General features: G+C 45.0%; 1 protein-coding gene across 7 annotated transcripts in view; it reads left to right on the top strand.

Annotated features, from left to right (window-relative positions):
- The window catches only part of CAMK1D (calcium/calmodulin dependent protein kinase ID), a 389,771-nt gene that overhangs the window by 176,591 nt on the left and 188,134 nt on the right, over window positions 1-25,046 (top strand). Inside the window, exon 1 of one of the 7 annotated variants that reach the window (XM_036841511.1) lies at window positions 19,024-19,163. The exons of 5 other annotated variants lie outside the window; for them this stretch is intronic. In XM_036841511.1, the coding sequence (XP_036697406.1) occupies window positions 19,114-19,163 (50 nt within the window). In that variant the 5' untranslated portion in view covers window positions 19,024-19,113. Of the gene's footprint in view, window positions 1-19,023; window positions 19,164-19,930; window positions 19,999-25,046 lie in introns of those variants that run through there. One more of the 7 variants, XM_036841513.1, reaches the window with a different exon arrangement.

The following is a 25,046-nucleotide window of genomic DNA, read 5'->3' as shown; positions in this document are numbered from 1 at the left end:
TTCTGCTCTCTGCCCTCTGGTGGTTGAGGCTATCTAAGAGGTTTGATGGGAGGGACTGGTCATATGAGTTTCTGTCCCCACTGCCTGACCACCTCTTCAGGGTGGGTTCTTAGCCACCTGCCCCTACCCGCTTCCAGCGACCACTGCCACACTCACCCTGGTGCTGGCCTGGGCATGGATACTCAGAGGGTCGCGACTGCTGCCGAGGGGGTAGAACGGTATGGTGACCTTGCATCTTTGTGCCTGTGGAAGCGTGACATTAAATAGCAAATAAAAATTGCTGTGACAGATTGAGAAAGAGACTGTGGAAGCAAGGGGAAAACCTCCCCTGCTGCTTTTCTGAGCAAGGAGCCCTGCGTTTTTGGTTTTTTATTTTAAAAATTCTAAAAAATTTTTTATTTTATATTGAGGTGTAGTTGATTAACAATGTTGTGTTAGTTTCAGGTGTACGGCAAAGTGATTCAGTTATACGTATACATGTATCTATTCTTTTTCAAATTCTTTTCCCATTTAGGTTATTACAGAATATTGAGCAGAGTTTCCTGTGCTGTACGGTAGTTCCTTCTTGGTTATGTATTTTATTTTTAAAAATATTTATTTATTTATTTATTTGGCCACACCAGGTCTTAGTTATGACATGTGGGATCTAGTTCCCTGACCAGGATCGAACCTGGGCCCCCTGCATTGAGAGTGTGGAGTCTTAACCACTGGACCACCAGGGAAGTCCCTTTAGTTTAAATATCGCAGTGCGTACACTGCATTTTTATTTTGCAGTGGACTCTGCAAATTGTGTAGCTGGCCGTGGCTAAATCTGATACCTTCAGGACAGTGTGTAGCAGCCTCTGTCTCACTTCTGTCACCCCTGCAGCTGCTGGAGGAGAACCAGCCATGGGGGAGTCTGGGAAACATAGTCTGGAGGGCTCCACCCTTGGGTGGGCATAAGACACCCTGTGAAGGGGTGGAGATGAGGGATCCAGCCATCCTAAAAGGGGAGATGATTCAGTAAGACCCAGGGAAAGGGGAAGAGGGAGTGAGGTGAGTGTAGGGAGGGGTTGAATTTATCCCCAAAGCTCCTGACTTGAGCTACTCCTAGGTACCTACCTGTTCCTTGGTGTAGCTTCCCGCTGTAACATGTAGATCAGTGTTGTTCAAACTTAGGAAGCAGTAGGTGAGCGTGTTTAAAAATGAGGATCTTTGGACCCTTACCCTCAAAGATGGTGATGCTGAAGTCCTGTGAGATCCAGAATTTAAAGGCGGAGGGTGGTTCTCTGGAGACCTTGTTTTAAGATGTGTTTCAGATCCACCACTAGTATCCCATCCTCTGTGCCTTCCAGGCCACCTGTCCCACCCACATTTTTTTCAGATCTGGCATTTTCGTTTTCGTTTTCTGCATTTTTTGGGGGGGGGCTGTTTTATCTGTCTTTATTAACTCTCATTGGTAAAGGGACTGAAAACAGAGTTTTTTCTTTCCTATGAGTACTCTAGTGAACCTAGGATGTTGAAGATAAATGCTTAAAAAAAAGAAGATAAATGCTAAGTTAAGATGAGGCTATTGAGTTACCTGTGGGGTTTGGGGTTGAATTCATTCAACATGTATTGAGCCCCTACCATGCACCCATCAGCAGGGATACTGAATTATAAATACACAGCCCCTACCCCATAGGAGTTCACAGCTTTGCGGGGAAGCTTAGCACTTCTCCTCACTAGGGTTCAAGCAGTTGGGGGAACAGGGTCTGTTTGGAAAAAAACAACAAAACAACCATTTTGCAGATCACACTTGGGTTCTGTGGTGACTGCTGTTTGGTTTCTTGAACGCAAGGCGTTGAGCTGACTCTGTGATGCCCTGATGGTCGGTGGGACATCTGTGGCTCCCCCTTGAGAACTGAATCCAGCGGTGATGTTCCAGCTGTGGAAACTTCAAGTTGAACTTTCAGGAATGGAGGCCAGGGCATTTCTGAGGGGGTGTCCTGGAGTTCACAGCTCTTCTAACTCAAGGTCGTTGGCCTTCCAGGGTTAAAAATCTCCTCCCACAGATGCATTTACCATCTGGAGGGAACAGGATTTCCCTTTCTGGGAGGCACTTCAGTAAGTGACAGGGAGGCTGTGAAGTTATTGCCCCGGAAGGAGGTGGTTATGAGCTAAACCATAAGCAGAGACGGGTACCTTTCTTCCGACAGGGAGGCACATCTATGGCCCAGGTGTTCCCTAATCGGTGGTGTGTGGAGAGAGCCAGATCCTTCCTGGAAATTGTAGCCGTTCCGGCTTTAGATGATTGCTTCATTCATATCCTTGTCCAGTTCTTTGGTACCAATTTGCCTGTTCTCCTGGGCTGCCCAGAGGAGTGTTTGTATTCACCGTCTACCTTCAGCTGTTCCTTCTCTCTCCAAAGACAAAGAAAGCTTGATATTTGTGGATGCGAGCTGGGTAGCTTTATTTGTACTCCAACCAGATCTCTGGGAGGTGTGTTCTGTGATCGGAACACCTGGGACAGTTACTTGGATGTAATGCCGGTGTTGGCATCATTATCAAACAACAGCAACAACTATTTGCCAGCACTACCTGCGGATGTTACTGTACTAGATGCTGCAGAAGAGAAACACCGCGCAGTCCAGGAGCCGAAGAAGAGCTCCCGTTAAGATAGACGATGCTGTGAAACGCATGCATTTGTAAGTTACAGAACGTCTTCCTATGCAGACACTCTAATCACATTTCTTTGGTGAAAGATAATTGCTTATTAGCTTCAGAAAGACCTCATTCATGCTTTGATTCTCAGTATCGCCACATGAAAGCAATAGCTGAACCTGGGTCCCTGCTGTGAAAATGAAAATACTGAAGGATATTTGATTGCTTTTCCATTATTCATGTGCACCCGTGGTCGGCCATCGTGGCAGCTCATCTGCTCGGACCATGTGAATCCGTGTGGCTCCCACTTCAGCCTGTTTGTTTCATTTCCTACAGCTGCTCTCCAGCAGGATCACATTTGAATGATGCAGATATTTTGCCCATAAAGACCTCCCAAGATGCATCAATGTGTGCTTTATCCAAAGAGGGGACCAAAGGAAACAGAAGCGTCCTGAGATCCAAAGTAGTTTGAACTAAGGTTTATTGAGTACCGACTCTGTGCCCGGCACCCTCTCATATCTCAGGAAGCAAACTCGTTTTCAGAAGAAAATGGAATGTGTTTAGGAATAGTCTAGTTCCTGCAGATTTTAGAACAACCCACTGAGAAGTTAAATCCCTGGGTGCTCTTCTGCCATAGTCTACGAAATGCTTGTTGTCATAGAGCAATGCTGAATGCAAACGATCTTTGTAATATGATCTGGGCTGTAGGGCCGAAGACAGGACCGAAGGATCGTTAACCTATGGGTTCCTGAAACTTTCTTTGCGTGTAGGTTGTCGATTGGACCTCTGTAGACCAGGGACGGCCCCTGGGTGGGAGCAAAGTAAACCGAGGCTGGTTAATCTTTTAATGAGTGTCTTGTGAATGACATGCTATCTGCTCTATGTGCGATGCCTGGATATTGCAAATCTATTTTCATTAGGTCTATACAGTCCAAAATATTTCAATACGTGTGATGTGTTGTAATCTCTGCATTTGAGGGGGCAGTAGCGTAGGGAGAGGATTGAGAAAACAATTACTTTGCAATTAGCAAAAATGTGTACACTGTTTAGTAATTCAAAAGAATGGGTGGATAGGGCTTCCCTGGTGGCACAGTGGTTAAGAATCCGCCTGCCAATGCAGGGGACACGGGTTCAAGCCCTGGTCCGGGAAGATCCCACATGCCGCAGAGCAGCTAAGCCCGTGCACCACAACTACTGAGCCTGCGTGCCGCAACTACTGAAGCCCGCGCGCCTAGAGCCCGTGCTCTGCAGCAAGAGAAGCCACCGCAATGAGAAGCCCGCGCACCGCAACGAAGAGTAGCCCCCACTCGCCGCAACTAGAGAAAGCCCGTGCACAGCAACGAAGACCCAACGCAGCCAAAAATAAATAAATAAAATAAATTGGAAAAAAATGCGTGGATAGTCATAGAATTGAGACAGGGGAGACAATCTCCCCATAAATTAGGGAAGGCCAGAGATGTTTCTGGGGGTTGTCCGGGTTCACATGGGTAATAAGTGTTTATCATCATTATTAACTGAGCAGTAATAGTGACTTAGTATCTTTTTGGTGTTACTTGGACCAGTTGTTGTTTTCTTGCGTTGTGAAATTATGGGTCAAGTTTTGGGTTAGAGTGCTGGACATAGGAGGGCCTCCCTGTCCCTGCCGCATTTTGAGAGTTGATGGGGGGAGATTCAGTCAGTTCAGGGAGGCAAGGTGCTGAGGCCTCTAGGTCCTTATTTAACCACTGGGGACTCCTGGAGCCTGGAGGGGGTGGGGTGGAGTGTAGAGAAGAGAGCACGTCTGGCTTACTGGATCCTGGGAGATTCCATGACTTCACCGTTTGCAGCTGGCATCACGGGGGTAGGTGGTGCAGTGCCTCAAAGGGGCGATCGTCCCGACCGAGCGTGAGAAGAAAAGTCTGAACCTTTTCACTTTGCAACGGTTCTCTGTTCCCTCCCAGTGAGTCCCTTTCATGACAAGCCTGTTACTTGGTCCAGACAGGAACATGATCCGATCTGGGAGCAGTCCTGACACTTTGGCCTCATCTCTGCAGCCGAGAGATGCTGGTGTTTTACGAGCACTTGTGAGCTCTTGGCACTGACACATGATGCCCCCAGCCATAGGTATCAACACGGGTTCCCGATGGGCTCCAGTGGGAGGGCTTGGGGCTTCCCCAGGGTTAGCCTCTGGAGATGAGACGAATTCCAAAATTGTATAAATCTCTTACTACCAACGAGAGGATGCTTGGGTGCATACATTAGGCAAAAAGCCTGTTCTGAACAAGTGACCTTATTTTGCAAACAAACAGAACAATAGAAATTTGTAAAAATACCCAAACTGGAAAAAAAAAAAGAGGAGAACTATTCACTAAAGTAGATTTGACTCCAGTTCCCTGCTGCTTAAGTGGGAGGCTGGGTAGGTGTCCCTAATTCTGATTAAATACTCCCTTTGAGACTTCCTCCACTGGAGGGCAACTTCAGAAGCAAACAACCAAAACAGTGGACCCTGCGTTTTAACCCAAATGCTTTGTTTAACTCCAGGCAAAACCTCAGAAGAGTCTCTACTCTGCAGTCCACTCACATTTTTGTTTTTTGTTTTTTAAACAAAATATGGAGCGGTCAGTGAACATGTGTTTTGTTTCCTAGGAAATTCCAGGCTCCTTTGTTTAGCAAATGTTGATCTGGTGAAGTGTGGTCATCTCTCTCTTTCAGCAACTGAAACGTCCGATAATGAAAGAATTTTCCCTCTCATTTACTTGACCAGACAGGCTGTTTGCTCAAGATCTCTAAGTCCTTTATCAGTCTTTTGTGGCCTGAACATCTGCCCCACAAGCATTCTGTGTCCTGTAAACAGTGGGAGCAAGTTTTTTTTTATGACAAGTTTTGTCCCATTCTGTTCTGGTTGGTCCTTATCTTAAAACACATGGCAATGACACGTGACACTCTAAATCTCTAAATCTCATGGCGTCCCTGACCTGGCAGGTGTGCGGAGTGAGGTAACTTCTTTTTAAAAAAAAAAAATTCATTGATGTATAGTTGATTTACATTGTTGTGTTCATTTCAGGGGTACAGCAAAGTGATTCAGTTATACGTATATATATTCTTTTTCAGATTCTTTTACATTATAGGTTATTACAAGATACTGAATCTAGTTCCCTGTGCTGTATACAGTAGGTCCTTGTTGATTATCTATTTTGTATATAGTAGTATGTATCTGTTAATCCCAAACTCCTAATTTATCCCTCCCCCTGCTTTCCCCTTTGGTAACTGTAATACTGTTTTCTATGTTTGTGAGTCTGTTTCTGTTTTGGAAATAAGTTCATTTGTATCATTGTTTTAGATTCCACATATAAGTGATATCATACGGTATTTGTCTTTCTCTGTCTGACTTCACTTAGTATGATAATCTCTAGGTCCATCCATGTTGCTTCAAATGGCATTATTTCATTCTATTTTGTGGCTGAGTAATATTCCATTGTGTATATGAACCACATCCTCTTTATCCATTCATCTGTCGATGGACATTTAGGTTGCTTCCATGTCTTGGCAATTGTAAGTAGTGCTGCTGTGAACATTGGGGTGCATGTATCTTTTCAAATTAGAGTTTTCATCTTTTCCGGTTATATGTCCAGGAGTGGGATTGCTGGATCATATGGTAACTCTTATTTTTAGTTTTTTAAGGAACCTCCACACTATTCTCCGTAGTGGTTGTATCAAGGTACATTCTCAGTGAGGTGACTTCTTACTTGGGAGTCTCAATGCAGTCCTCAAAGGTACAGGGTATAAACACTACTTTCAAGCATTAGAAGGGCTTTCTTCTCACCCTCAGAATCACTGACCTCGTTAAGTCGCGTCAGTTCACCTTGCATGCCTCAGGTGCCTGCCAGCCATCGCGTTCCATCATGAGTACTAGTTACCTACCTGTCTCATCAGGTGGAAGGTGCACCTTCTGAGGCCTGGATCCTTTTTCACGTATCTTTGAATTCTTCACACCCAATCAAGCCAGTGTCTGGTACCGAATCCTTTCTCGGGGTGAACGAATGTAGCAACACAGATGCTATGAGATGGGTGTTGTGCAGACAACTTGGGTAAAAACCCCGAGGCTGGTGGAAATTGGGTGCAGGGAATAGTACAAGTGCCAGCATCTCTGAGGACGGTAGACAGTAATCAGATAAAATACGTACCATACAGTGACTATTTGACTAGTTAGCCGAGTGCTTGGCACACGGGAAACTGAATTTCTGCCTCACCTGTGACATCATCCTTGTGGTTAGCTTCTCAGGAGAACTTTCTAGAAGCTCTTGTTTGATGCTGTTCAGAGGGTATCAGGAATTTGAGGGTCAGTCTTAATGATCTCCAGGTGACTCATTCCTGAGAATAGTAATAATTTGCTGCCTATAACTGGTGAGCATTTCTAGGGATTCAGATTCTAATTAACTGTCCAAATGTATATTCATCTATCACGTGTCAGGGGTACAGGGAAGTGAAGGGTGTGACTCTCCAGGAACAGGAGGGGGTGCCCCGGTACTGGAGTGCGAGGGGCTTGCAAACGTAGTCAATCTCAGAATCTTTTTTCCTGGACACTAGTGTACATGGAGCTCCACTTTGGAGAATACTGATCTGGTGCAATGTTTTTATTTTACAGAGAAAAAAACCCCTGAGCCCTGGACAGATGAAGGTCGTGAGACTAGGACGTGGTAGACCTGGGGCCAGAACCCAGGGCTCTGGGCTCCTAGGTCAGGGCCCCTCCCTGTGAACCACGTGGCTTCTAATGCAGGGTGAGAGAGTGGGAAGAAGCTGTGTGTGAGTGTGCGTGTGTGCGTGTCTTTGTGTGTCTGTGTGTAAGAGAGAGGCAGACAGGCACACGTGCCTTGGTCAGAACTGGCCCTGGGCAGAAGGTAGTGTTTGCCTTGGTGTCTGCTCACCCTGCCCACCTGTCAACAATATTTTGCCCCCGGCCACCCTTCCTTTTCCAGTATCTGGTGATTCTAGGCCACTCATGGGCCCCCCCTTTGACCCCCAGCAGCTCTTCTCCATCCCCGATGCTGTGTCCCAAGCAGAACTTCTCAAATGTAATTCCTGCCCACTGCCTTCAGAGGAACGATTCAGATGAGGGAGTTCTCAGGAGGGAGCTGATGAAGGGGTGGCGGTGAGGGTGGGGAGGCCCTGCGGCAGAGGTGCAGAGCACGTGGCCTGTGGCCCGCAGTTCTGCCTCCGCCCTGGGCTGCCCTTGGCCGTGGCTCTCTGTGGCCGCCTCCCCCTCTCTCCCTTTGGCAGGGAGCTCTTGGAAACAGCAGTTATTGGGAAACCAAAAGAAAACAGCCTGGCCTCTCCCCGGGGCCCAGGACGAGAGGGGCTGGTGCCAGCAGCTGTGCTCGGCCAGCCTGCAGGGCTCTGAGCAGAGGCAGGGGGCTGGGAGCCACAGGGCAGACGTGGGCATCGCAGGGGTAGCCGGAGTCCTGACTGCTAGGGGCAGATGGAAGTGTGGAGAAAAGGCCAAACGGAAACGCTCTCTCTGTTTGTTTCTCAGCCATGCAACTTGGAGTGGAAGGTAACCAGAATAGCTCTTTACTCTGAGTGAAAGCAGGTGCTTTATCATTTCATAGCTGAGCAGAGAGGTTGAGACTTAAACCAAGGTCATGCAGGGAAGGGACCACTAGACCTCGGATCCCGGGTCCTCTGACCCACACATTGCTTTCTCTCTACCCCGTGGACCCCTCACGAATAGAACAGCATCCAGAGGCAGAAGATCTGGGTCTCAGAGAGACTAGGATGTGGGATAATTCACAAATAAACCAGCTCTTCTCGGCACTGTCCTACTCTGCCCATTTCCCTTAACATGCTTGGCTGAGCTCGCCCTGAGGTTCTTAAGACAGCACAGCAGTCGCTAAGGGCTTCGGCTCCAAGATCCGCCAGATACTTGTGAAAACCGTGGACGGTCCTCCCAGGGCGAGGCTTCTCCTGGAAGGCAGGGGTTTTAACTCGTGGCTTCCTGATGATTTTTGAGTGTGGGAAACGTCCTTCCCATCCAGCCCCTGATCTACTCCTAGACCCGAGCCAGCCCAGAGGATACACACATTCTGTGTCACCCCTGCGGTCTGTATGATAACAGCTCCCATTTACCGATTCCCTGCAGCATGTCAAGTACGGAACACTAAGCGTGTTGTATAACACTAAGCTCTTTTCATCACGGGAAGGATGCTGGGAGTTAGATAATATCTCACTCATTTTGAAGATGAGGAACTTGAGGCTCCTTTTGCAAATATTCAAGCCCAGTTCTGTCCCCGTAACTCAGACTCCTGCCTACCGCCCCAGAGACCAAATGCCTGTTTACTCTTAGGATGGGCCGGTTCTTTGTTTTTTTCAGCTTTATTGAGATATAATTGGCATATAGCATTGTGTAAGTTGATGGTGTACAGAGTGGTGATTCGATACACATATGTATTGTGCAGTGATTACCACAGTAAGGTTAGTTAACACCTCGATCACCTCACGTAGTTACCAGTTTTTATGCTGTTGTAGTGGGGACATTTAAGATCTATTCCCTTAGCAACTTTCAAGTATTTAATAGAGTATTATTACATAGAGCCTTTAACTTATACTCCAGTGCCGTGCATTGGGTCCCCAAATGTTTTCATCTTATAACTGAGAGTTTTTACCCTTTGACCAACATCTCCCCATGTCCCCCACCTGCCCCCAGCCCCTGGCAAGCACCACTGTAGTCTCTGCTTCTATGAGTTCAACTTTTCTTAGATTCCACAGATAAGTGAGATCATATAGCATTTGTCTTTCTCTGTCTGACTTATTTCACTTAGCATAATGGTCTCAGGTTTCATCCATCTTGTTGCAAATGGCAGGATTTCCTTATTTTTTTAGTGGCTGAATGATATTCCATTGTACACATCTACCACATTTTCTTTATCCATTCTTCCGTTGATGGACATTAGATTGTTTCCATGTCTTGGCTGTTGTGAATAATGCTGCAATCGACATGGGGGTGCAGATAGCTCTTTGAGATCCAGATTTCACTTCTTTTGGGTACGTGCCCAGGAGTGGGGTTGCTGGATCATATGATGGTTCTAGTTTCAGTTTTTTAAGAAAACTTCACACTGATTTTCACAGTGGCTGTCCAATTTACATTCCTACTGACAGTGTATGAGGGTTCCCTTTTCTCCACATCCTCGCCAGAGAACTTGTCACTCTCTTGTCTTTTTGATAATAGCCATCCTAAACAGGTGTGAGATGGTATCTCACTGTGATTTTGATTTGCATTTCTCTGGTGGTTAGTGATGTTGGGCACCTTTTCATGTACCTGATGGCCAGGCCAGGGCTTGGTAATCCACCTGACCACTGACAAAGGGGAGAAGAAATATCTGAAACTCAGCAGTAATGTAGAGCCTTGCTCTTCACTCCTCAACTAAGGGCAATGAATTTCCATCTCACTTGCCCTCCTTTCCTTGAAGACGAATGGGAAGAAGGGTTAAGGGAAGAGGCTGTCTTCCCCTCTGAAGGCCGGTGGGTGTCCGTGCTTGGTGGTCGGATGGTGTGACCTGGTAGTCGAGGGGAGGCCCTGAGGTCTGCCTGGTGCACATTCAGGTTCACCTACTCACAGACCGAGCGATCAGATTACTTCACGTCTCTGTGCCTCAGTTTCTCCATCTGTACAAATGGACTAATAGTAGCACTTATCCTGAAGGTTAGTGTGAGATTAGGTGAACTAATACCCATAAAACAGCAGCAACAGTACTTGACCTGTGGTATATGCTCAATAAATAATTACCTTTTTGTATTAGTTCCATTTTGTGTATTTTTTTAAAATTAATTTTCATTGGAGTATAGTTGATTTACAATGTTGTGTTTCAGATGTACAGCAAAGTGATTCAGTTATACATATACATATATCCACTATTTTTTAGATTCTTTTCCCATATAGGTCATTACAGAGTACTGAGTAGAGTTCCCTGTGCTATACAGTAGCTTATTAGTTATCTATTTTATATATAGTAGTGTGTATGTGTCAATCCCAGTCTCCCAATTTATCCCTCCTCACCTTCCTCCCCGGTAACCATAAGTTTGTTTTCTACACCTGTGACTCTATTTCTGTTTTGTAAATGGGTTCATTTCTACCATTTTTTTAGATTCCACGTGTAAACGATATCATATGGTATTTGTCTTTCTCTGTCTGACTTAGTTCACTCAGTATGACATCTCTAGGTCCATCTTCTGTGTATTCTTCATCTTTCTTCCCCCTCCTTCCATGTTTCTACCTTCTAAAACTTCTCCAATAGTCCTAGAAAATTACTAACTCTTCTGCTGACATCCTATGCCAATGGGGACAGTAGTGTGAAATCTCGTGAACTGATCATCTTTAGGGAGGTCGGAGGGAATTTAAAATGAGGAATCCGAAAACTCTGAGGTGTGTTTAGATGTATGGGAGCCCTTTCACAATTTTGTGGCCCAGACAAGTCTCTTAACTCCTGACCTCCGAGGGAGAGAATATACATAGAGGTCATACACAGCTATGTGCAATGGTTTCTAATGACAGCAGAATCATTTTGCAAATGAAATCTTTAATGATCAGTCAAGGCTCATTTTTCTCCTTGGATGATAGAAGGTTAGAGAAACAAAACTATTAAATGAAAAGATCTACATGATTGATCAGAAAATAGCATTGCATTTAGTCTTTTCTCTTCCTTCTACTATGGATATGCGGTGTTTGGCCAAACTATCTGATCACTGGGGCCTCAGTTTCACTGCTGGGGTAGGGCTGGCAGCACAGGCTCTGACGTCTGGCAGGGTTGGTGCTGATCCTGCTTCCCTTCTTGCCTGGGTGACCTTGGACCCTTGGACCCTTGTCCCCATCTTTGTAAGCCTCGCTGTCAGTAGTAGAGGGAGATCTGAAAGTCCTACCTGGTAGAGCGTTTCTGAGGTTGACATGGGGAGCGTTTCTGAGGTTGACGCCTTTGAAATAGAATCCACATCCCTGGGCCTCAGACTCCCTGGGGCTTGCTCACCTGGGGCTCTGCCCTGCCTCTCTCCATGCCCTTCCCCTGGGAGGAGAAGCCGCGATGGGAGGGGGCGTGATGGAGAGCCCGGAGGGAGGGGCGGGGCCTGAGCGCTGGGCGGGGCCCCATCTGGGCCTCATGCATCCTCAGGGGACGTGCATTCTGATCCTGCCTCAGCAGAGCCTGTCGCTGGGCTTTGGGGCCAGTACTTGGAGGGCTGGGCTGCAGAATTCAGGGGCCAGTATTAGCCTCCTTCAAGGTCCAGCTGGCTTCTCAGGAACAGAGCTCACGTTTTCATCTCCATCCTCGGTGTGTGTCTCCTCTGACTCATTTTCTCTTGTTTCTAAACTTCGCGGGAGGAGGAAGAGATGTTATGTATTGGTTCCCTTAAACCCGGGAGTGCTTAGAGAGCACTTGGCACCTACTCACTCTCGTTCGGGTGGTGATGGTGCCCGAGGAGTGAACTTCTTAGAGTTGCTGCCCATACGAGAGCATATCCTCGTTCGCGTCGCACACATGACGTGTGACTCAGTATGTTCCACCTGTATGACACAGGGAGTCGAGCAACCCTGTGAGCTGGGTCTTCCCAGTTAGACGGGAAAATCGACAAACGCCGGCTCTCAGTGAGCGTGCAGCGGTGCTCAGAGAGAAGAGATGCGTGTAGTCGTTCTCTTCTTAAAGGAAGGGATTGAAGTCAAGGCCCTGGTGAATTACACTTCGGGGATCATCTCAGGGACCCCATTCCTGAGCCCCAACACAAGGCTGGCGTGGGAAGGTCTTCAGCCTGGATGGAGTAGACGTTCCCAGTGACTTGACTTTTATTTGCTTTCCTTTTATTTCTCTCCGTTCCCTTTTTCTTTTTTCTCCTTTTCTTTCCTTTTCTTTTCTTTCTTTCCTCTTTCTCTCTCTCTCTCTCGTTCCTTCTTTCTTTTTTCCCTCCTTTTTCCACTTCCCTCCCTCCCCTCCGTTCCTTCCTTCTCTGTCTCTCTTCCCTCTTTCCCTTCCCCCCTTTCCTCTTGGGCTTTAAAGCCAAGTAAAAACCCATCACCCGCATGTCCCGTTCCCTCCATTGGTGAGGAGACTCCAGGGCTGATGGCACACATTCTAATAAACTATCCCACAGCATTACCGTAGAGGGGTGTGAGGGAAGGATTTGCTCTTGAGAGGCATTGTGGGCTTTGTAATGAGAGGGATTCGGAAAACCCTCTGGGTCATTTAGTGATGTGTGAATTTCCCAGGCACATCTCCCTGCGCGTTCGTGCGTCTCTCAGCATCCCTGAGCACGCGCTGCCTCAGCCGCAGACACAAGCACAGACCTCTGGCAAGTGCCTGGGCAGCCTGTAGTCACCCCCAGGATCCGAAGCAAGGCCCAGTTTTGCAGATTGCTCTGGTGTATCACGGCTCTTTCCTACCCAAACACAAAGATGCTTTTGCTTTTAAAACTAACAGGAGTTCAGACCCACAGGGCACTGTTTATTTTATTTTTGGGGAGGTAACCTGAGATTCAATAACAAAACAAAACAGACTCACTAGAGAAAATACATGGAGAAAATGGACCAATGGAATTCATAGCCTATTTTCATAGTGTACAGTGTGTTGCTGTTTGTGTCGAAAGATTTAAGATCATGTTGTAAGTAACATTTTTCCTTCTTCCGTGCTGCACTAATACTTTCACTAAGCCGTGATAAGAAGGAACAATAGGTTGTGTTTTACTGTATAAAAATCCAGCCCCACTGGCCTGAAAAATGGCAGTTGTAAAGAACCAAGTAAAGTGGAGTTAGGAGCTATTTCATTTATTCAACAATGTTATAAGCATGAACTTGTATTGAAATAACAGGACATTTACTTTTACCAGATCCCCTGCCTCTCCGTTCCTCTCTTTGTTCCTCATACATACGTTGAATCAAATTCTTGGGCTGTACCAACTGGAAGAGCCACCGTGGGGCAGTGGTTAAGGACGTTGGCTTCCATGCCTGCCTGTCAAGGTTTGTATCGGTCTGTGTAATCTTGGGCAAGTTATTCCAACTCTGCGCGCGTCAGGCGTCTCCTGGGAGAAATCATAGGGTTGGCGTAAAGAGTCAATGGAATAATCTATGCAAAGCCCTTGGGCTGGTGCCACGTAGAGCGTGAGCGCCAGGAACAGCCGTTTGTCATTATTGGTTTTGTTGTTCTTGCTGTGGTTCCAAGTCCTTGTCCTCTAGGTTCTTACCCTCCAGCAGGAGGGGTTACACAAGTAGATGGACATTCACCTGTGATGGCGGAAAGGACAGGAATGTTCTAGAAATGGGCATCACCCAGACCAGGCTGGTCAGGGAGGTCTTCCTGGAGGAAGCAATGGCCCAACTGTGTCTTAAAGGACACAGTGGGATGACCAGGGAGAGAACTGTGGGAACGCCAACATGACAGGGCCTGGTGGGGGAAGGGAATCTTGTAGAGCCTGAGAAAATGTGCTTAGAAACAAAAGTCAGCAGAGAGTCTCAGAATCTAGGAGGAGAGGAGGTTTGGGAGGGAGGAAGTGATTGATTGACTGTCAACACGCTGGAGAGTTCAAGAAAAATAAAGATTAGATGGTATCCTTTGGATCTAGTGACAGTGAAGTCATTTGGCTTCCATCAGGGCCATTTCAGCAAGTGGTGGTGAAGCAGCCCAGTGGTGTGCTGGTCAGTGTTTAACAACCGGCTCTCTTGTAGCCTTTACCCACTTCTGTGGGGTAGATACTCCCAACACGGCTGATGTAAAGCCACCAACTTGAGGTCCCTGAATCCCGAATGGGAAGAGAAGCTCACCAGCCTGACCTCAGGGGTCATGGCAGGGTGGCCAGGTGACAAAGCGGAGATGGACAGATGGCTTCCGGTTTCAAGGTCCCAAACTTTCTGTAGCATTGCTGTAAGCAGCGTGGCACTGTGTGTGCTGTCCTCAGTGCAGCTGCTCTTGGCGAATCTTGGTGCTCTCCCCTTCTCCATGGGCACCCCCCTGGTTCTTGGGTGCTTTCTCTTCCCCGTGCTGAGGAGTCCCCTTTTCTGTCATCTGCCTCTCAGAAGGACCCGCTATCTTATTGTGAATAAGTTGAACCCCCAACTTTCCCAATCCTTAACATGTAATGGAATATCAGAGAGCAGGAGTTTGAGCATAGAGTCAGTCCTCTTGGCAAGGACATCTCAGGTCTGGAAAGATGACTCAGTCTTTCTTTTCTGCTTGACCATTCAGATGGATGATTTGACTTTGGGCTCAGAAAGCAACCTTTTAATCTTAATCTGGTTTCTTAAGTAGACTTTTCTTACTTGAATGAAAATATACTATCCAATTGACCTGACTTTTCCCACCTCCTTGGTTATAAGTCTCAGTTCAAAATTATGCGTTGACTTTCTGGCTTATACATCAGTTTCCTGTGAGTTTGTTTAATAGGAGTCAAGACCTGAGAACCCCTGAGGGAAATGATAATAAGAGCAAACATTTACGTGGCACTTAATATATACAGGGCACTCTCACAAGTACTTTGTATATAAATGCAAACAACAAACCTACGAGGTCTCCATTTTACTGATGAGGAAACTGAGGCACAGAGATATTTAGTAATTTGTGCAGGGTCACTCAAAAAGTATCAGAACCAGAAGTTGAATGTAGGCACCGGTTCCCAGTGTCCTAACCACTACCATTTGCTGGCTGCTGAGTGGTGCATTCCAGAGCTGAGAATGAGGCCCTGGACCCTTGGACCCCATCCAAGTGCAGAGAACCTGAGAGATACCATCTAAACTACTAGCCACAGGCTTCTGCCCATCCCTGGAAGGAATGCAACAGAGGCTTCCTGGGGCCTTCAAGAGCTTCCTTCCCACTTTGAAGCTCTACCATTCCCCCTCCTGCAGCTGCCCTGCCCTCACCTGTTTCTTTGGTTTCTGGTAATTAATCTGTGATTACTCTGGCCACACATGTCTGCTTCCTGGCGAGGAGGCTCAGCCCAGCCCCTGAGAACACATCTCTGCTACCTGCCCAACTAATGTGCCCCATCCTCCCTGCACCCCCAGTTCCCTGGACGCTTCAAGAGAATGTCATTTGAGTTTCTTTTTGCCCCAGGTTATCCTGATAATGCCTTGTTTCCCCACTTTACTGGGCACTTCGTGTCTGAGGCTGGACCATCAAGAGGCTCATAAAAAGGGAACTCGGGTACAGTGGTTAAAATGATGTTATTCATCTTAAGACTCTCCTTGGCTCTTTGATGCTTTGTGAGAAGATGGTGGCCTTTCGCCTTCCATGTTCCCTCCTCCTTGGACCTCACACGGATGCCCCTGTGAGCTGTTCTCAGTGAGCTTCCACTTCAAAACTCGGAGCTGGAAAAGAGATGACAAAGCACCTTCAAGGGTTATGGAGAAGCCTCATTGAGGAACAGAAGTAACTTCTGGGCAGAGGGAAGGATTGGCCTCCCCTGCCGTGTTCATACGTCTGCTGTTTGAAGTTGAGTTTTAATCTGCGAGTTTAATGGTGCCCTGGCTGTATCAGGAAGTTCACTGGATCAGGGGCAAGAGACAGCTGGCTTTCCTCCCATCGTCCTAGTAGAAGAAGAAGACGACCTTGGCGGAGAGAGGAAGGTGGTTCTTCTGTTCAGGACATGGAGGGAGCACCTTGGGCAGCTCCATCTACTTTGAACGCTAGTTCCTCACCTGTGCAGTGGAAGGCTGGAGCTGTTTGACTTCCAAAACAACTATAGACCTAAAATTTCCGTGGTTCTGTTGACAGAAGAAAACTTTTATAGAGGTTCTTTGTTGTTAGTGTTATTGCATTTAAAAAAAAATTCTAATTAGTCTAGTCTTGGCCACATGAGTCCTATAAGGCAAATCTATGACAGTAGTTCATCTTTGGAGATGGTGTCTCTAGGGGATGTGGTTACTACATAGGATGAGTGTCCCTCTTTCTGTCTTGAGGCCTGACTAGGATGGTGTGTGGCATTGGTGCCTCCGTCCTTGATGGTTGGCAGGAATAAAGGTAGCTGGACACCCGCTTTTCCCTACAGGTTAGATCCTAGTCTCTTTGTAAGCTTTAACCTAGCCTACATAGAGACCGTGATAAAGCAGTGGTACCTTGCATCCCACCTCCACCTTAATGTGCTTCTCACACCCTCATGGCCCGTTCCCCACGCAGAAACCAACATGGACGTGCTCTGGGGCTACTGCTCTAATAATACAGGAAGACACATGTGTCTCATGTCTTCGAGTGCCAGCCATAGCATTATTGTGTTGGAAACTACTGACCAGGGAGAATCAGCCAAAAGAAAGGCATGTGCCCAAATCATTAAAACACAGCGCAATGAGGTCAACGCCTTCCTGACGAATCATCAGTGCAGCAGGGCCCAGACCTGGGGGTTTTCAGGCAAGAGTACAGGGGGAGACAGCGGTTGAGGTGGGTTTTAAGTGTTCGTAGAAGCAGCTGAGAGGGGACTGAGAGGGTGTTCTGAGAAGGACTGGCTTGTAGGATGCCTGAGAGCGAAGAGAGCGGGACCCTGGAGGGTGGGAGGGCAGAGGCAGAAGAGGATGGGGCAGGATGCCCTCAGGTGACCAGAGCCATCGATGGTTTTAAGCAGAAGGAACTCAACTCACTGTTTTTGACACTTGCTTGAGGTTCTTCACTTTTTGTATTCCATCTCAATCTAAGTACGAAAATATATTTGAGTAATTGATTTTGTCAAGTATGGTTTCCAGAAGGAAATGGTTCAAGTTATTTGCCCCTCTTTGGAAAGGGGATTCTCTGAGGAAAGGTGTGTGTGTGTGTGTTCAAGATAGAGTTAAAAGTTGGTAAGGAGATACGAAGAAGTGAAATTAGTTTTCATATTAGGAAAGTAGAGATTATGAGCAAACTGAAAGATTATATTTCTTACATAATGTTTCAAAATTGAGTGAATAACAACACTTCAATTATCCTGGGCAGTAATGCCAGTAATCATTTAATGATGCTTCCAGTTCTGCAGACACTGGAAATGTCTAAACTCTTTACACATATGAGCTCATTTAATCCTCTAACTAAGTAACACATAGAATGTGTGTTTGGTGGGTGGGGCAGGGGAGGTGGGAGCAGGACATTTAGTTTTGGGATTGCTTTCTCAAAATTGTCTCTGTTTGGTCACAGGAGTTCAAGGTGTGTAATAGTCACCTAAGCGTTTCACCACGAGCCGCTCATTAGCATGGTGACTGGAAGATATTTTCCCTCAATGGCAACATGGAGCCAGTAGGATTTGGAATAAAGTTATTAGTTGAAAATACATTTGTATTTTGCAGTAAAGTTACTTTTGCACCAAAGGAAACATAATTTTTAAGTCCTTGGACTAACGGGTGCTATTGTTTTGTTTTGAAATGTTTTATTTTTTTTTGTAATGACCAAAGCAATCTGTGCTCATAGAAAGCAAATTAGGAAAAGTATACAAGCAAAAGGAGGAAAAACACTCATCACCCACCTGTCCAGAAATCCCACTGTTGACATTGGCATCATTTATGTTAAATATTACCATTCATCTTTTTTTTTCCCCAGAATATATTAATTAGCATCAGTCTTTCAGTGGAGTAGGAGAATGAGCTGCTAGCATGATAGGCAGATTTGGGGCTGTGATGGCCAGAAAATGAGGAACCCCACAGCATATGGCAGTTTGTGTTTCTTGCTTCTGGGAGATCTGTTCATTAACTTTGAGGAAAGAAGGTAATTTTTGAAATCTTATTAAATATTTTATTGAAGTATAGTTGATTTACAATGCTGTGTTAATTTCTGCTACACAGCAAAGTGATTCAGTTATATATATATATATATATATATATATATATATATTCTTTTCATATATTCATTTCATATTCTTTTCCATAATGGTTTATCACAGGATATTGAATATAGTTCCCTGTGCTATACAATAGGACCTTGTTGCTTATCCATTCTATATATACTGGTTTGCATCTGCTAATCCTGAACCCCCGTGGATTGGCTGAGCTTTGAAAGTTCTTTATATAGTCCCAATAGTAGTCCTTTGTTGGATATGTGGTTTGCAGATGTTTTTTCCCACTCTGTAGCTTGTCTTTTCATTATCTTAACAGGGTCTTTCACAGAGCAAAGCCTTTTACTTTTGTTGAAGTCTAAATTTTATATATATATATATATATATATTTTTTTTTTTTTTTTTAATGGATTATGCTCTTGGTGTAACGTCTAAGAACTCTTTGCCTAGCTTTAGGTCCTGAAGTTTCTTCTCCTGTTGTTGTTTTTTTTTTTTTCCTAAAAGTTTTCTATTTTAACTTTCACACTTAACTCCATGATCCATTTTGAGTTAATTTTTGTAGAAGGTTGAGACTCAGCTCAAGGTTCATTTTGTTGTTGTTGCCTTTTGCTTCGATTTTTTTTTTTTTGCTTTTCGCTTCCGTTCCTCCAGTACCATGTGTTTAGATGACTGTCTTTCTCCACTGAATTGCTTCTGGACCTTTGTTTAAAACAATCAGTTGAGAGGGTTTATCCCTGCATTCTCTGTCCTCCGTGGCTCTGCATGCCTACAGCGCTGCCTGTATCACACCGTTCTGATTCTGCAGCTGGACAGTAAGCCTTCAAATCAAGTGTTATTCCTCCCACTTTCTTCTTCTTTTTCAAAATTGTTTTTAGCTGTATCCTAGTCCCTTTGCTCCCTTTCATATACATTTTAAAATAATCTTGTTTCCATCTACAAAAAATCTTGCTGTGATTCTGGCACTGTGTTAACCAGCATATCAATTTGGGGAGAATTGACATCTTTACCATGTGGACTTTTCAACCCATGAACATGGTATGTCTCTCCATGTATTTAGACCTTTTTTGAGTTTTTTAATCAGCATTGTGTAGTTTTCATGATACGAGCCCTGCGCATGTTTTGTTAGATTTATACTTCAGTATTTCATTTTGTGTATGGCTGTGAATGGTATCGTAGTTTAATTATCGGTGCCCGTGGGTTCACTGGTAGTATATAGGACTACGTACAATTGATTTTTGCAAGTATTTCTTTTATCCTGTGACCTGGCTGAACTCCCCTAGAGTTCTAGAAGTTTGTTTTGTTGTGGTGGTTGTTTAGGTTACTGGACATTTTCATATTATGAGACTTTGGATCTTATTTAAACCTTCTGTTTCAGATGGCTTTGCTGACACTGCTCTGGCAGGAGAAAGGGGTGGGTGCTGCCTAACTATTGGCAGTTGTAGGGAGAAGTCCAGGTTGGACTGGGCCTCCACTGACACCTGGGAGGCGGCTGCCCTTACTGCCAGGTGGGGGGAGAAGTGTAGCCTCCTGCGTGGTCTCCACTGAGCTGCCCGAGGTGGAGGCTGGCGGGGACAAGCCTTGTTACTGGCCAGCAGGGACAAAAGTTTCAACTCCCCACCTGGCCTTTTGTGACACCACCTGGTGCAGGTATTGGGGCATCTTGGGACAGTCTTGCAAGGATGGACGTTCAGGCTCCTCACTCGGTTTCTGCTGGGGTGGGCGATGGTGGGCCACCATTTTTCCTGTGCTTTTTTGCTGGAGTTGCGTAGCTGTTGTCTGCATGTCTTGTCTTGCCAAGGACCCTTTCCCGGTCCTTTGGCAAGAGAGAAAGCGGGCTTTCCTCGGGCCTTTTTAGTTTGCACCTGTTGGCGTTTCCAGTTGCCACCTTTTCCAGCTCTATGTCTGGGATAGATGAGGCCTAAAGAAAACTCAGGGAGCGCATCACCGTCATGTTCCTTGGATCCCAAGGTCCCTCTCCAGCCTGCATCCCCCCTCCCCTGCAGCATCTTCAGATGTTCGTTTTCTAGCAGATGTCCAGGGGTTTTGGTTGTACTGAGCAGGAGGGGTAGGGAAAAGTATGTCTGCTCCGTCTTCCTGCAAGTGGACGTGGAGAGCTGGATTTGGTTCCTGGGCCCTTGTACTTAACCCCCAAAAGGAGAGAGGAAGGGAGAGCCGTGTGGCCAGAGTGGTCAGGGAGGCATTTGTAAAGTCAGTTAAACCTGCGTTGGCCAGAAAACTTAGGTTTTGGAAAGCTAAGGAGGAAGGAGGTTTTTCTTCCTGCATTAGCTTGACGAGAGGTGAGGACACAGGAGTGGGATGTGTTGGAAAGATCAGGAAAGAGCCTGGTCCACAGCAGTGAGGGCTGTGACAGGGGACAGGTACCATCAGGGCGCCCGTCAGGCTGCCATGTTCCTTGCTTCAGAGATGATGAACCCAAGATGGGAGTAGCCAAGATGTGCCTGCCTTCCTCCCTTCCTTTTGTGCAGGGGAGTTTATCTCGCTTAGAAAACCGACTCTCTTGATCCAGGGGAGGCCAAGGCTGCTGGCAGTGAATTCTCTTGGAGGAGAGAGTGCCAGAGATGGGGGCCTCCTGCTTATCTCGAACTCCTTTGAGCCTTAATTTCTTCGTCACACTCTTTATGGTTGTGAAAATTAACTGGCATACCAGGTAGGGTATCCAGGACCGTGCCTACGTGGACACATGACCTGTGCCTAGTTTTCCTGGCTTCCAGAACCTTCCTTCCCTTCATTCACGGCTCACTGTGTGCTGGTGTCTGCTCTGTATCAGCCCTCTGGTTCTCAGATCATGGAAATCTGGGAGGCGCTTGCTTTTTACATGCTTGTATACGGTCAGTCAAATTGGATTGGAATCCATAGATGTCTTCACTTGAGGTTTTAAAAGATTTGCCAAGAGTGCATGTGGCCTCATCTGGGATACATGTCACATTACAGTAATCAGGGACGTCTGGACTTCTAGTAGAAGTTGGGCAGGAGTCATGCACTCTTACAATATTAGACCTGTAGGATCCGTAGATGTTACCCTGTTTAATCCCTTGTATTCAGTGTTTGCTGTTTTTGTTGATTTTTTTAATAGAAAAATTAATATACATTCATTATTACACATCAAGTGACATAGAAATGTACAATATGGAAAAAGTTAATATCAATGGCATCACCTTGATAATCTTTCATTTCTCCCTCTGGTGTAGCTAATGTTAAAATTTTGTTGTTTACCAGTCTTCACTTTTCTTTCCACTCATAAATTCATATACGTATATGCTTAGTTTTTGTTTTTATGTTGTTTTAAATGAAAGCTACAACATATTCACATTACACCGAAACTAGCTTCCTGTACTTAGTAGTACATCGTGAACATTTTTGTGGGTCTTTATTTTTATTTATTTATTTTTAAATAAATTTATTTATTTATTTTTGGCTGCGTTGGGTCTTCGTTGCTGTGTGCGGGCTTTCTCTAGTTGCGGCGAGCGGGGGCTACTCTTCGGTGCGGTGTGCAGGCTTCTTATTGCGGTGGCTTCTCTTGTTGCGGAGCACAGGCTCTAGGCGTGCAGGCTTCAGTAGTTGTGGCACATGGGCTCACTAGTTGTGGCTTGTGGGCTCTAGAGCGCAGACCCAGTAGTTGTGGTGCATGGGCTTAGTTGCTCCGCGGCATGTGGGATCTTACCAGGCAAGGGCTTGAACCCATGTCCCCTGCGTTGGCAGGCAGATTCTTAACCACTGCACCACCAGGGAAGCCCTTTATTTTTAAATTTAACTTTACTTTTATCAAAGCAGGATACTTATGTGTCGTTTTAAAGATCAAATAGTAAGACAGGTTTAAATGAATGATAGTTTTCATTTGTCCCTTTCCCCCACTACTCTGATTTTCTCTTCCGAAGAGGATACATTTTAAACTCCTTGAACTGTTTCTTCTGGTATTTACTTCCAAGTTTCTAAACAAAATATCTCTATTACTATTTCTTGATTCATTTGTTTTAGAACATCATTTATTGACATTGTACCAACTAAAGGATTCAGCTGTTTCATCTAATCCCACAAACATACATATGCACTCTCTCTCTCTCTCTCTCTCTCTCTCTCTCACACACACACACACATCTTAAATGATTAAATCAGAGATCAGTGCTTACATTATTGCTTATTGCTACTCTGTGAATAACATTCACAGCACAATCATAAAGTATATTAGGATTACATTTTCTGTCTTGTACCTTTTTGGTTTTCCCTAGATTTAATAAGTACCTTGTTTCTCTTTTAAATTTTAGTGTCCTTTATTGGAGTTCAATTTATATACAGTAAATGCATCCATTTAAAATGTATGGTTCTATGAGTTTTTGAGTAGTGTACACATCCAGATAATCACCAGCCCAATAAAGGTGCAGAATGTTTCCATAGCTCACAAAACTTCCAATGTCCTTTCCCAGTTAATCCCTTCCACTCTGTCCCAGGCAATCACTGATCTGATTTTTTTTCACTATAATTATTTTTGCCTGTACTAGAACTTCACATAATGAAATCATCCAATATGTATGGTATCTTTGTTTGCTATCTTTCACTCAGCACGATGTTACTGAGCTCCATTTATGCTGCTACGTTAGTCCTTCTTCACGCCTGCAAAGTATTGCATTGTATAAACATATACAAAGTGTTTATCCATTCACCTATTGATGAACAACTGAGTTCTTTCCAGTTTGCAGCTGTTATGTTAAAGCTGTTATAAACATTTGTATTCAGGTCTTTGTGTAGATGTGTATTTTCATTTCTCTTGTATAAATACTGAGGGGGGGCATTGCTGGGTAATTTCATAGGTAGTGTGTTTAACTGTTTCCCGAAGTGATTGTACCATTTTTATTACCTCCAGTAATGTAAGAGAATTCTAGCTGCTTGTCAATGTTTGGTGCTGTCAGTATTTTTAAAATTTTAGCCATTTTAGTGCTTGTGTAGGCATGATTCATTGCAGGTTTTTAAAAAATTAACCCACTTTATTCATTTAGTTATTTAGCTGTTTATTTATTTAAGCAGTTTTAGGTTTTCAGAAAAATTGAGTGCAGGGTACAGAGAATTCCTATATACCCTCACCCTCGGTTTCCCCTATTATTAACATCTTACCTCAGTGTGATACATTTGTTACAATTGATAAACCAATAGTGACACGTTATTATTAGCTAAAATCCATAGTTTATATTGGGTTTACTCTTTGTGTTGTACATTCTATGGATTTTATTGATAACAAATGTGTAATGACATGTATCCAACATTACAGTATCGTATACAATAGTTTCACCGCCTTAAAAATGCCCTGATCTCCACCTATTCAGCTCTCCCTACCCCCTTCCTCCCTCCACCCACACCCCAGCAACCACTGATCTTTTCACTGTCTCCCTAGTTTTGCCTTTCCCAGGATGTCATAGAGTTGGAATCACACAGTCCGTGATTGGAAGGCTTGGAAATCAAGCCTTTCCAGATGGGCTTCTTCCACTTAGCAATATGCAGTTAGAGTTCCCCCATGACTTTTTGTGACTCGATAGCTCATTTCTTGTTCATGCTGAATAACATTACGTTGCCTGGATGTCCCACAGTTTGCTTATCCATGTGTCTATTGAGGGACATCTTAGTTGCCTCCTGGTTTCGGCAATTATGAATAAAGCTGCTGTAAACCTCTGTGTGTCTTTTGCTGGGTGGGGATAGAGCTTGGCTGTCAGTGTTCTGGAGCTGAGCTAGGCAGGGCCTTTGTTCAGTCACCTATCTTCTCTGAAGTGCTTCTTTGACTCCTCAGCCACATCTGAGGCTGCCTGATTCTGTCTGTCTGCAGAGCGAATCTCAGGCTTTCCCCCTGGGTTTGCTCTAAGGGCAGGAGAGAGAATCGCGGGTCTGATCCATCCAACCTGAGGTATCCGGCGTCCTGAATTCCTGAGCCTTCTGGGGCTCAGATGCAAACCAGCCCTGCTTTTGTTTGCTTTTCACTCACCCACCCCCATCCCACCCTCAGGCTTACATTTTGGGTCTTCTGATCTGTCAGGCCAGTTACAGTTTGACCTGTCCTAAGTCATTTTTCCTCCTAATCTCTTTTTCTTTCTGTTGTACCTAATGAAACTCATTCTTTTTTTATAATGTCTGCCTCGTATACTATAATATGAATATATCATGACTTTTTCCCCATTCATTCATTTATTCACTCATATATTAATTCAGTAAATACTTACAATATATGATGGTGGTATATTAAAAATTGAGACAGTCCTTTTTTTTTTGACCACACCCTCTCAGATGCCCTCTTTATCATGACTTGCTGAACCATTTCCCTGCTGGTGGACTTTTGGGTTGTTTCTGTGTATTTTGCTTTTGCCTCCACACATAATACCTGGATAAACATCCTCCTCCATGTAGCCTGTCATACAGGGTTCTTTTATTTTGATAGAAAGATTCCCCCAAGTGGGATTGCAGGATCAAAGGTGCGTATGTTTTCCATTTTAATAGACGTTGTCAGATTAATTTTCCAAAACTTGGTTGCAATTTACAGTCCCACAAGCTCTGGAGTCCCTTTCACTTTCCAGGTGAGGAAATTAGGATCCCAGGAGGTCTGAGCATTATTTTAAGCAGAGTATTTGCAGTTAGATGATTATTCTTTACTTTTTCAGTAGTAAGTTTTGATAATAATGCTGGATTTTGGGAGTTCC

Source organism: Balaenoptera musculus, chromosome 2 (genome assembly GCF_009873245.2).
Source record: "Balaenoptera musculus isolate JJ_BM4_2016_0621 chromosome 2, mBalMus1.pri.v3, whole genome shotgun sequence".
Classification (NCBI taxonomy): domain Eukaryota; kingdom Metazoa; phylum Chordata; class Mammalia; order Artiodactyla; family Balaenopteridae; genus Balaenoptera; species Balaenoptera musculus.
Note: the sequence above shows the minus strand (reverse complement) of the source record. Positions and strands in the feature narration are given on the sequence as shown.